This window comes from Schistocerca gregaria, chromosome X, assembly GCF_023897955.1.
Source record: "Schistocerca gregaria isolate iqSchGreg1 chromosome X, iqSchGreg1.2, whole genome shotgun sequence".
Classification (NCBI taxonomy): Eukaryota; Metazoa; Arthropoda; class Insecta; order Orthoptera; family Acrididae; genus Schistocerca; species Schistocerca gregaria.
This window is the reverse complement of record NC_064931.1, coordinates 36,221,658-36,235,290: the sequence shown is the minus strand read 5'-3', so window position 1 is coordinate 36,235,290 and position 13,633 is coordinate 36,221,658. Positions and strand designations below refer to the sequence as shown.

The 13,633-nt window shown below is 41.7% G+C and overlaps 1 protein-coding gene across 1 annotated transcript in view; it reads left to right on the top strand.

Annotated features, from left to right (window-relative positions):
- Nucleotides 1-13,633, top strand: part of LOC126298656 (zinc finger FYVE domain-containing protein 9) — a 390,138-nt gene that overhangs the window by 130,186 nt on the left and 246,319 nt on the right. The window contains exon 4 of the mRNA XM_049990071.1: nucleotides 7,315-7,637. Coding sequence (XP_049846028.1) covers nucleotides 7,315-7,637 — 323 coding nt within the window. The remainder of the gene's footprint in view (nucleotides 1-7,314; nucleotides 7,638-13,633) is intronic.

Genomic DNA, 13,633 nt, shown 5'->3' with positions numbered 1-13,633 from the left:
GAGCAGTGCTCCCTTGCCATATGCCAATGCATACGCTGTGAGGATAAAAATACAATCAGGGTCAAAGGCTGCTAGTACAGTTGACAATTTAAGGCAGTCTATAAGTTTTGGGGAAATTGTGTGACAGACAGGTGTCCATTCAAAACCCTCTCCCTTTCCCTTCAATTGATTTGGTGGACATGCGATCATGGCCATCTCCAGTATAAACTAAGGGTAACTGTTTGATTTCCCTAAGAAAGCCTGTAAGGTCTTCAGGTTTGAAGGAACTGGTTATTGGTTGAGTGCCACTATGTTTTGCTGTTGTGTAAGACATTGGTTTATTTTATACAGTCGCCAGAAATTAAAAGAAATAAACCGGCAATAAACATAATACTTGCTTTAACTTATAATACATTCTTCAAGAGGGCACTGCCATCATAGGAAAATTGCCACATATTCTAGGTCAAACTTGTGGAAATATCACCTAGCTACTGACAGCTAGAAGTATGCCTGTTTTTCATGGGTGCTGTGCTGAGAAACTTTGCTTTCCACTAATTTTTTGGTCTAACTTAATGCTATTAGCTGTTAAAATTTGATGTTCAGGTGCTACTTTGTGTTATCTGAGAGCAACAAATAATTTGCAACCCTTTTTTTTTTGTGTGGACATGTTGGCACATCCCTTTGAGAGGTAATTCGATTCTTAGTGTGTAACATGAATCCTTTACCAAAGAATGGAAAAACTGGTAGAAGTCGACCTTCGAGAAGATCGGTTTAGATTCTGGAGGAATGTAGGAACATGCAAGGCAATACTGACACCACGACTTCTCATAGAGGAGAAGTTAAGGAAAGGTAAACCTATGTTTATAGCATTTGTAGACTTAGAGAAGGCTTTTGACAATGTTGACTGGAATACTGTCTTTCAAATTATAAAGGTGGTGGGGTAAAATACAGGGAGACAAAGGTTATTTACAACGTTTAAGAAACCAAGTGCAGTTGAGGGGTTCGAAAGGGAGGCAATGGTTGAGAAGGGGGTGGAGCAGGGTTGTAGCCTATCCCAATGTTATTCAATCTGTATGTTGAGCAAGCAGTAAAGGAAACAGAAGAATATTTTGGAGTAGGAATGAAAGTCCAGGGAGAAGAAATAAAAACTTTGAGGTTTGCCGATGACATTGTAATTCTGTCAGAGAGAGCAAAGGACTTAGAAGAGCAGTTGAACAGAATAGAGAGTATCTTGAAAGTAGGATATAAGGTTAACATCAACCAGAGCAAAACGAGGGTAATGGAATGTAGTCGAACTAAATCAGGTGACACTGAGGGAATTAAATGAGGAAATGAGACATTTAAATTAGTAAATGAGTTGTACTATTTGCGAAGGAAATTAGCTGATGATGGTCCAATTAGGGAGGATATAAAATGTAGACTGGAAATGGCAAGAAAAGTGTTTCTAAAGAAGAGAAATTTGTTATCATCAAGTATAGAGTTAAGTTTCAGGAAGTCCTTTCTAAAAGTATTTGCACGGAAATGTATGGAAATTAAACATGGATGATAAACAGTTTATCCAAGATGAGAATAGAAGTTTTGGAAATGAGACACTACAGCAAAGTGCTGAAGATTAGATGGGCAGATCACATAACTAATGAGAAGGTACTGAATAGAACTGGGGAGAAGAGAAATTGGTGGTACAACCTGACTAAAGGAAGGGATCAATTCATAGGACACATTCTGAAGCACCAAGGGATTACTAATTTTGTACGGGAGGGAAGTGTGGTGGTTAAAAACTGTAGAAGGACACAAAGAGATGAATACAGTAACCAGATTCAGAGGGATGTAGGTTGCAGATGAGGCAGGTTGGAGATGAGGCGGCTTGCACAGGATAGAATAGTATGGAGAGCTGCATCACACCAGTCTTTGGACTGAAGACGATAACAACAACAACAACAACAACAACTACTACTACTACTACTACTACTACTACTTCATAAATGGCTGATTTGTGGATATATGCCTGTTCATAAATAAATTTGGTTATTGTTCTACATGTCTATTTTTGTGCAAGTGAAAATTTATGAAACTATTGAAAATCTAACATTTGTTTGCAGTGTTCCCAACTGCATTATTCTTAAACTTTTGGTGACTTTAGCCCGTTATTGTGATATAAACATGGTTTTCTAGTAAAAAGAAATGGATGATTTTCTCACCTAAAGTTCCTGGTTTCATACTTCAAAATATTTTTGAGCTCTCCACTGATTTTCTTGACTTGAGAAGTAATAATTTGTATTGGTTTGCTCAAATTATATCAAGAGTATCATTGTGTGCTGAATACACCAATTGATATGTTCCCCCACTGCAGTTCTGTGCTATACACTCCTGGAAATGGAAAAAAGAACACATTGACACCAGTGTGTCAGACCCACCATACTTGCTCCGGACACTGCGAGAGGGCTGTACAAGCAATGGTCACACGCACGGCACGGCACGGCACAGCAGGAACTGCGGTGTTGGCCGTCGAATGGCGCTAGCTGCGCAGCATTTGTGCAACGCCGCCGTCAGTGTCAGCCAGTTTCCCGTGGCATACGGAGCTCCATCGCAGTCTTTAACAATGGTAGCATGCCGCGACAGCGTGGACGTGAACTGTATGTGCAGTTGACGGACTTTGAGCGAGGGCGTATAGTGGGCATGCGGGAGGCCGGGTGGACGTACCGCCGAATTGCTCAACACGTGGGGCGTGAGGTCTCCACAGTACATCGATGTTGTCGCCAGTGGTCGGCGGAAGGTGCACGTGCCCGTCGACCTGGGACCGGAAAGCAAAGATGCACAGATGCACGCCAAGACCGTAGGATCCTATGCAGTGCCGTAGGGGACCGTACCGCCACTTCCCAGCAAATTAGGGACACTGTTGCTCCTGGGGTATCGGCGAGGACCATTCGCAACCGTCTCCATGAAGCTGGGCTACGGTCCCGCACACCGTTAGGCCGTCTTCCGCTCACGCCCCAACATCGTGCAGCCCGCCTCCAGTGGTGTCGCGACAGGCGTGAATGGAGGGACGAATGGAGACGTGTCGTCTTCAGTGATGAGAGTCGCTTCTGCCTTGGTGCCAATGATGGTCGTATGCGTGTTTGGCGCCGTGCAGGTGAGCGCCACAATCAGGACTGCATACGACCGAGGCACACAGGGCCAACACCCGGCATCATGGTGTGGGGAGCGATCTCCTACACTGGCCGTACACCTCTGGTGATCGTCGAGGGGCACTGAATAGTGCATGGTACATCCAAACCGTCATCGAACCCATCGTTCTACCGTTCCTAGACCGGCAAGGGAACTTGCTGTTCCAACAGGACAATGCACATCCGCATGTATCCCGTGCCACCCAACGTGCTCTAGAAGGTGTAAGTCAACTACCCTGGCCAGCAAGATCTCCGGATCTGTCCCCCATTGAGCATGTTTGGGACTGGATGAAGCGTCGTCTCACGCGGTCTGCACGTCCAGCACGAACGCTGGTCCAACTGAGGTGCCAGGTGGAAATGGCATGGCAAGCCGTTCCACAGGACTACATCCAGCATCTCTACGGTCGTCTCCATGGGAGAATAGCAGCCTGCATTGCTGCGAAAGGTGGATATACACTGTACTAGTGCCGACATTGTGCATGCATGCTCTGTTGCCTGTCTCTATGTGCCTGTGATTCTGTCAGTGTGATCATGTGATGTATCTGACCCCAGGAATGTGTCAATAAAGTTTCCCCTTCCTGGGACAATGAATTCACGGTGTTCTTATTTCAATTTCCAGGAGTGTAGTATTAATGGATAATAGGTTTCAGTGACACTAGTGCATTTCAGCAGCAGGGCATTGTATTCTGTTTTATTAATCCAGTAAAAATATAACATTTTTACAGTGGCTCGTGATCATAAAGAATTAGTTATTTGCATGTTCCATGGATAATAATTGCACTCTTTCCTCATTGTGTGGAACATTAGTTTACATATGTAATACACTCTCAGTGAAATATATGGCAATGTGTTGACTATTCAGATGATTGTCTTTGACATAAGTAACAACACACTTTTAAACTGTACTCCTCTCTCTCTCTCTCTCTCTCTCTCTCTCTCTCTCTCTCTCTCTCTCTCTATCTATCTATCTATCTATCTATCTATCTATCTCTCTATCTCTTGCATTTTTCTCCATTACCATGTTAAACACTCAGAATACACTTATGGAGTAGAAGCTGTCAAGAAGAAGCTGTTAGTATTTTAAGTTAGTTTTATTATGCATGAAATTCATGTCAGTGGGTTAACGGGCAAAGATTTTTATGGGTGATTACTTCACTTCTTTCTCCACTGCACGAAAGCTGAGCGAGTTATTTCTCCTTCTGATATTGTACAGGGGTGGACAAAAGTATGGAAACACCAAAAACAGAAGACATTACACTGTCTAATACGGTCTAGGAAAACCATTGGCATTCAAAACAGTGTCCAATCATCTCGGAAAGTTTCAATAAATAAGTTTTTCAAGGTAATCGTATACTCTTCTTCTTGCAAAATAGTGGTTCAGGTAACGATCATGCAGATGGATAATGATAATGCATCATTCTCTCCAAAGTGAGAGGTGGTCAGGGGCGATGCAACATTTTAACCTCGTGCTCGCAAAACAAGTCCTTGGTGATGCGAGCTGTGTGATCAGGAGCCCTGCCATCATGTAACATAACATCACCAGTGGGGAACAAATATTCTGTTGTGGGATGGATCTGATCTGCCAAAATGGTCACATAATCCTTGGTATGGCTGCCCAAATTGTTACTGAACCCCTGCGATGTTTCACTCTTGGCAGCAAGCAGGCCATGCCATAGGCCTGGGATGGCATATGCCGAATGTTAACTTGGTCAGAAGTTGGAAACAGTTTGATACAACACTCACCTGACCAAAGGATTTTCTTCTGTTGCTCCATACTCCAGGTTTTATGGCTTTGGCACCACGTTTTCTGCTGGGGGATTTTGGAATTCCAGCTCATTGTGCACTACCCTTCTTATGGAGTTCATTTCATGCTGTTTTGCTACTGACAAGGTTAGAGTGAATATGACATACGGTTGTGCAGTGACTTTTGCAGCTGTCATCCTCTTTTTTTGTCCATCATGATAATTCAACACACGCTTTCTTCCATGTTATGACTTAGTGGATGATGTTTTTCCACTGTCCCCATATGCAATATAAATTTCGATGCTGAAATTGTGGCTGTCTTTGTCGCCTAAGCATATTAGAACCAACAATTTGCCCAAGTTTGAAATCACTTAGCTCTAACGTAATGCACTCAAAGCTATACAAACCACTGTTCTGACCCTGATTGACACTTGCTCCATATTGAGGGGATTGCACAAGTGCCGTTTGTGGTCAAATACAACATCGCCACCAGAATGCTTGGCTGGCATCTGCATTTATGTTCAAACATATGTTTCTCACATTGTATCCGTACTTTTGTCCAACTCCATTATTTATGAATGTCACTGGTTGTAAAAGTTCATTTATGGAGAGGCAGTTAATGTTTCAGCACAATTTAAATTATATTTTCAAATGTTAAAGTTTCTTGATTAACTTTGTTATTATATAGTTGCATCATCAGCAAAGACAACCCGATGAACTTTAGTGATACACAATGGCTGATCATTTATATACAGTGTGTCCCAGGAGGAATAATGAATATTCAGGGATAGGAATGGAACAATCATTCGAAGCAAAAAAGTCTAATAAACATGTGCTCTAAAATACATGCCATACATAAAAGCTGTGAGCACATGTTCAGTGGAAGAGACATGTTTCACAGCAGCAAAGATTTTTTTCAGCACTTTTCCAGCTTTAGATTCTCAGTGTCATGTACCTGCATCGAGTTACTGGTGATTTTAATTACACTTTACCCAACGAGGGGCAGTCAAAAATATTATTTGTTGCACTGTTAGACACCTGTTGATTAGACGTTCTTTGTTTTTATTGCCTACTGCAGATATCTTTGCTAACACATTGAAAATCTTTCAAGAGATGATTCAGTTGGCCCGTGTTACTGAAGGGAAAAAGGGTGATGGATTTGGGGGGTGGGGGGGGGGGGGGGGGGGGAGAGAGAGAGAGAGAGAGAGAGAGAGAGAGAGAGAGAGAGAGAGAGAGAGAGAGAGATAGATTTGAGTTGTTTGGGTTTTACACTGAAGAGGCAAAGAAACCGGTACACCTTCCTAATATCATGTAGGCTCCCTGTGAACATGCAGAAGTGCCGCAACATTATGTGGCATGGACTTGACTAATTCTCTGAAGTAGTGCTGGAGGTAATTGACACCACGAATCCTGCTGGGTTGTCCATAAATCTGTAAGAGTACGAGGGGGTGGAGATCTATTCTGAACAGCATGCTGCAAAGCACCCCAGATATTCCAATAATGTTCATGTCTGGGGAGTTTGGTGGCCAGCGGAATTGTTTAAACGCAGAAGAGTGTTCCTGGAAACACTCTGTAGCAATTCTGAACCTGTGGGGTGTTACATTTTCCTGCTGGAATTGACCAAGTCCATCGGAATGCTCAATGGACATGAATGGATGGAGGTGATCAGACAGGATGCTTATGTACGTGTCACCTGTTAGTCGTATCTAGATGTATCAGGGGTCCCATATCACTCCAACTGCAGACACCTGCACCATTACAGAGCCTCCTCCCAGCTTGAACAGTCCCCTGCTGACATGCAGGGTCTGTGGATTCATGAGGTTATCTCCATATCTGTACACATCCGTCCCCTCAATATAATTTGAAATGATACTCGTCCGACCAGGCAACATGTTTCCAGCCACCAACAGTCGACTTTCAGTGTTGACGGGCCCAGGTGAGGTGTAAAGCTGTGTGTCATGCACTCATCAATGGTACACGAGTGAGCCTTCAGCTCCAAAAGCCTGCATCGATGAGGGTTTTGAGTGGTTTGTACACTGATATGATTCTCTTCAGTTGTCGTTGGTCCTGTTCTTGCAGAATCTTTTTCTGGCCTCAGCAATGTCGAAGATTTCATGTTTTAGCTGATTCATGATTTTCATGGTACACTCGTGACGTGGTCATATGGGAGAATTCCCACTTCATCACTACCTCGGAGATGCTGTGTCCCATCACTCATGTGCCAACTATAACACCACGTTCAAACTCACTCACGGCACCACATACTTGTTGTCTTGTATAGGCATTGCTGACTGCAGTGCCGTATTTACACCTATTTGTATTTGAATATGATATGCATACCTATACCAGTTTCTTTGGTGCTTAAGTGTATATTACTATTGGCAGTATTATGGTTTTATCTTACATTTTTCTTTTTATTCTTTTCTAGGATCACAAGCTGAAATTCCTGCAAAATGCAGTTTGACTGAAGAATCTCGAGCAACAGATGTCCAAAGTACTGTGTCCTCTGAAAGTGATTCACATTCATCACCTGAGATGTCTGAATCATCACCAGTGGAATTGCCATCATCTCCTGTTCCTCAAAAACCACCAGCTAACAGTGAAACTACACATACCTTATCTCCAGAAGAAAGAAACCTTGGAAAATATCCACCTTTCTGGGTACCTGATGCTGATGCACAGAATTGTATGCTGTGTAATGTGAAATTCAGCGTTATCAAAAGAAGACATCATTGTCGAGCTTGTGGAAAGGTATTTATCTGTTTGTTGCTCTAGACTCAAATTCTTGATGATTGCCAGTGCTCCATGACAGTTTTAACTTCTGCTCCACCAATAAATAAATATTAGTTTTATTTGCCGCTAAAGAATTAACCATCAGCAGTCACTTTTGGTCATTGTCGTTCTGTCAAACGTGTTTTACTGAAACATAACTGTTCACTAGGTTGGAGAACTCTTATGAAACTGAGTATTAGTCTAGAGCTACTCGTATCACAGCACATATTTCTAACAAGGGCAACTCACAATCGCACCACTCTTCCAAAACGGAACGCAAGAGTCATAACATGTGCTACTTGTGTAGAACAAATAGGAGGTACATATGTCTGGAGGTCCCTTCCTTACATCTCGCTGTTGCAAATGGATGTTACAACACAACACAGACACAAATTTAAATATAGTGAAGAGACACATCAGGATGGAAAGTTTGTAATTTTGTGAAGAAAATGGGGCATGAGGGAGATGTGAACCTGGATCTCCCTCATTGCAGTCCAACTCCATTACCATGTAACCACAATGCCAAGATCACTGCGGTTTCTTTGATGTTGCATATCTTGAGCTTGGACCGTTCACTGTTTCAATGTTGCTTCTTTTTTCACTGTTCAGTACAACTACTTCCTGTTTTCATGCTTGATCTGCGTTCAGTTTTTGACAGGCTGTCCATGGGCAATCTTACCACCAAATCTGAGGGGGCAGGGGGCGATGGGGAGTTTCCCTTGTAAGAAGTTGACTCAGGAAGTGTGAGATAGATGCAGGACCAGACAACACTGCCATTTTCCCAATGCAATGGGTGTTTCAGGCAAGCATAGTCACAGCATAGTGAATGTTACAAGCACAAAATATAATTTCTTATGTATTAGCTGTGACCAAGTGCTCAAATGAACATTAATATTAAAGAGAATTCTTTATTTTGTATACTCATTAAACCAACAGTACTATGACCATTGAAGGAGAAGAATCTTCAAATTCTGTATGCAATCACTCGTAGTACTGGTTTGCACTCAAGCCCAATTCAAAGGCATAAATGGTCATTGCACGGAAGTAATCACATTTCTCTGACCTTGTTGACATTTTCAGATATTTAGTGACACAATAGAAGCCTTTGTAACACTTTCAATACTCATACATCACAGAAACTTGGAACACTACATTGTATTTTTTGCTATAATCTTACGTTTTTGTACGAGGTGTAGAAATAAATGAGGAGTTTGTCAGTCAGAAAACTGAATGTCCCTCTTATGAACATAGTCCATCACATGGAGCACTCAAAATGCTAAGATCATGTGGCAAGCACATGTTTAAATAACATTACCCTGCACTGTTGAAACAGAGACTTCTTGATTATGAGCCATATCTTTTATAATTGTTTTGGGTCATTAAATGTAATTCAAGCATAGCTATATTCTATACGCTAATTAATCACTGCTGATTTCATTGTAAGTGTGTCTTTGTGGTTCATGTCATAGGTCTGACTTACAAGGAGCACCTTGAGTGCGAGATCATAATTTTAATCTTTAGTAAGGCTCATTTGAAAGTGTTGTATTAACAATTATGACAGGACAAATATTAGTTGCTAATGACTAACCACATGTATCAGGAGAGCGACAAAATAAGGCTCTGTCAAGTGCAGAAATCAACCTTCTATGGGACGTACGTATTACACTTCACAAAATAGACATAGTCAAACTTCAACAAACATTCAAAACAAACCATTAACTTGCACCATGAACACCGGTTGAAAAATGGTACGCCACAGTCATCACAAAGGTTCCCACCATAAAGATCGAAGGCAAACTCACTGGGAGTTACAAACCAATGACGTGCAATTAGGTATCCACTCCTAAATAATGCATATAGAATCATATTGATGTAATGGGGTGATGAGAACTGTTGGAATGTCATGGAATGCAACTGAATGCAAAGCAGTGTGTTGTGGAGCTTATCATGAAAATGGCTGTCCTTTAAGGTGTAACTACAGATAGTACCATAATGTTTTACAGGCATGAAAACAACAAACATCTAGAGGCTGAATTTGAATTTGCCCAGTGGTTAGGTAGTATGAACTCCAATGTCACACACTTTTCAGGAGGCATAGTTTGTGATTTTTATATGAAGACCAGGAATTGAGCCAAAATAAGTTATTTTGACCAACAATTGTCCAAAAGCAGTGCTCATACCATAGTTGTCGTTCTCTTACGCCTGTTTACAAACTCTTGCTGCTGTGGCATAAGTATTCCCTGCTGCCCTTGCAGTATCTCACACACAAGAAAGATTTGTGGGGGGCAGGGCACCTCCATCTTCTTGCAGCACAATAAATAGCTTTCTGACAATTTAACATCCAGATTAACAGCTGGCATATTTGTATATGAATGCATTAAAGGCACTGATGTTAGTTGACCTTGATACAACTCTCTTGGTACCCCTAATCCCTGGGTTCCTTTCATATGCATTTCCTCTTCAAATCTTGATTGGTTGGAGTTGAAAACAAATTCCGTACTGAATGATGGGATAAGTTTGTTTATACCATCTACAAATTTTCGGGCCGAGTCCGCAGTTCACTGTGCATCTAGTCGGTGATTTGTTGGAAATTTCATTATCTCTAGTCTTTCAGTTCTGTAGCAGTGTTTGAAGTTATGCAGCCATCCACTGCTACCCTTGAAATTTCTGTAATCTATGCTGCGCACAATTTGATGTGCATAACGTAGTAGGTTTGCAACCATGTCTATCCTCTAAATTGTATTGAGCATCCTTGAATGCCCAAATGCCAGTGTTTGTAACAAGTGTGCCTTGTCCTCCCTTGATTATGTATGATTTGTCTTTTGCACTACATGGTGAATATAGCTATGGACATATTCGAAGTCTGTTCATAATTGTTTTTATCATGCTGCTGATGATCGTCGATGTGCATAATTATGTTTAGTACCAGCTCCTTGGACAGCAATTGTCCATAACTGGATAACACTGGAGATGGGAACTGTGGCTCTGGATGGAAAATCATATGCAGCATGTAAAAAAATCATTATGAACAGATTTAAATAAGTTTACATAAGTTTACAGCAATCTGACCATGTAGTGCACATAAAAATTACAGATGTTCAAGGGCGGACAATGTACGTTTGTTACAAAAACTGTTGTTTGTGCATCGCAGGGATGTTCAATACAATTTATAAGATGTGTACGATAGTGATCTAGTCCATTATGCACATCAAATTGCGTGCAATTTAGATTACAATGATTTCAAGGGAAGCAGTGGATGGTAGCATAACTTCAAAGAGTGCTACAGAATTGGAAGATGTAAAGGTAATGAAATTTCAAACAAAGTATCAACCTGATGACACATAGCAAACTGTGGAATCAGCCTAAAAATTTGGAGATGAGATAAACAAAATTATCCTATTATTCAGTAAGGAATTTGTTATCAACTGTGATCAATCGAGATTTGAAGAGGAAATGCTTGTGGAAGAACCCTGGAAATTAAAGGTACCAACAGAGCTATTTCTGGATCAACTAATATCAATGCCTTAATGCATTTGTATACAATTATACTGACTGTTAATCTGGATGGTAAATTGGTGGGAAAGTTATTTATTGTGCTGCAAGAAGGTGGAAGTACTCTGCCCCATGTGATTCTTTCTTGTGTGCATGATTTTGCATTGGCAGTAGAGAATATTTACGTCACAGCAGTAAGAGTGGGGAAAGGGCTAAGAGAACTACTACTATGGTATGTGCACTGCTTTTGGGCAATAGCTAGGCAAAATAACTTGTTTTTGCTCGATTCCTGGCCTGCAAATAAGAGTCACTATCGTTTAGAGCAAACTATGCCTCCTGAAAAGTGTGTGTGTGTGTGTGTGTGTGTGTGTGTGTGTGTGTGTGTGTGTGTGTGTGTGTGTGTGTGTGTGTGTTTGTTTGTTTGTGTTTGTGTGTGTTTGTGTGTGTGACATTGCAGTTCATACTATCTAACCACTGTTTAGCCTCTGGGTGTTTCTTGTTTCCATGACTGTAAAACATAGCTTGGCCTTAAAGGATAGCCAGTTTCATGATAATCTCCATTACACACTGCTCCACATTCAGTTGCATTCCATTATGTTCCAACAGTTCTCATCACCCTGTTACACCAATATGATTCTATATGCGTTCTTTAAGAGTGACTACCTAGCTGAACGTTCTGCATGGTTTGTAACTCTCGAGGAGTTCACCTTCAAACTTGATGGTGTGAACCTTTGTGATCACTGTGGCGCACTGTTTTTCATTCGGTGTTCATGGTGCAAGTTAATGGTTTCTTTTGAATGTTGACTATGAGTATTTTGTGAGGTTTAATACATACATCCCATAGAAGGTTGATTTCTGCACTAGCCAGGGACACATTTTCTGTTGCCCTCCTGTTGCAGGTGGCAAGTCATTAGCAGCTAATATTTGCCTTGTCATAACTGTTGACACAACACTTTCAAATGAGGCTTACTAAAGACCTTGCACTCAAGGAGTTCCTTGTGAGTGAGGTGCAGACAGATTAAGACACTAAATTCACATTTGGGAGAAGTGTGTTCAAAATTCTCACCTGGCCCTCATATTTTACATTGGAGAGCCAAATAAACTGGTACACCTACCTAGTACCATGTAGTGCATCCACGAGCATGCAGAAGAGCCGCACCACAACCTGGCATGGACTTGATTAATGTCTGAAGTAATTCTGGAGGGAATTGATACCATAAATCCTACACTGCTGTACATAAATCCATTAGATTATGAGGTAGTGGAGATCTCTTGCGTGTTGCAAGGCACCCCAGGTATGCTCAATAATGGTCATATCTGGGGAGTTTGGTGGCCAGTGAGAGTGTTTAAACTGAGAAGAGTGTTTCTGTAGCCACTACGTAGCAATTCTGAATGTGTAGGCTGTCGCATTGTCCTATCGGAATTGCTCAAGTCCGTTGGAATCCACAATGGACATGAATGGAAGCATGTGATCAGACAGGGTGCTTAGGTACATGTCACCTGTTAGAGTCGTATCTAGGTGTATCAAGGGTCCCATATCACTCAACTGCACGTGCTTCACACCCTTACAGAGCCTCCACCAGCGTGAACAGTCCCCTACTGATACACAGGGTCTATGGATTTATGAGGTTGTCTCCATACCCATACATGTCCATAGGCTCCATAAGGCCATATCGATGATTTTTCGTTCAATGGTTCATACACTGACACTTTTAGATGGCTCAGTATTAAAATCTGCAACAATTTGCAGATGGGTTGCACTTCTGTCACCTTGAACGATTCTCTTTAGTCGTCATTAGTCCTGTTCTTGCAGGATCTTTTTCCGGCCGCAGCAATGTCGGGAATTTCACATTTTACCGGATTCCTGATATTTGTGGTACGCTCATGAGAAGATCGTGCGGGGAAAATCCCCACTTCATCGCTACCTCGGAGATCCTGTTCAAATAGTTCAAATGGCTCTGAGCACTATGGGACTCAACTGCTGTGGTCATTAGTCCCCTAGAACTTAGAGCTACTTAAACCTAACTAACCTAAGGACATCACACACATCCATGCCCGAGGCAGGATTCGAACCTGTGACCGTAGCAATCGCACGGTTCCGGACTGCGCGCCTAGAACCACGAGACCACCGCGGCCGGCGGAGATCCTGTGTCCCATCGCTCATGCACCGACTATAACTCCATATTAAAACCCACTTAAATCTTGATAACCTGCCATTTTAGCAGCAGTAATTGAGGTAACAACTGCACCAGACACTTGTTGTTTTATGTAGGCATTGCCGACTGTAGCTCCATGTTCTGCCTGTTTAAATATCTCTGTATATGAATATGCATGCCTGTACCAGTTACTTTGGCACTTCAGTCTAGATTTTCTATAGTTATCCTAAATAACATCAAGCAAGTACCTGAATTTTCAGGGTCATAGCTGATCTACTCATTAATTTTCGCTCATCCTGAACTTGTGATATGTTGCTTACACCACCA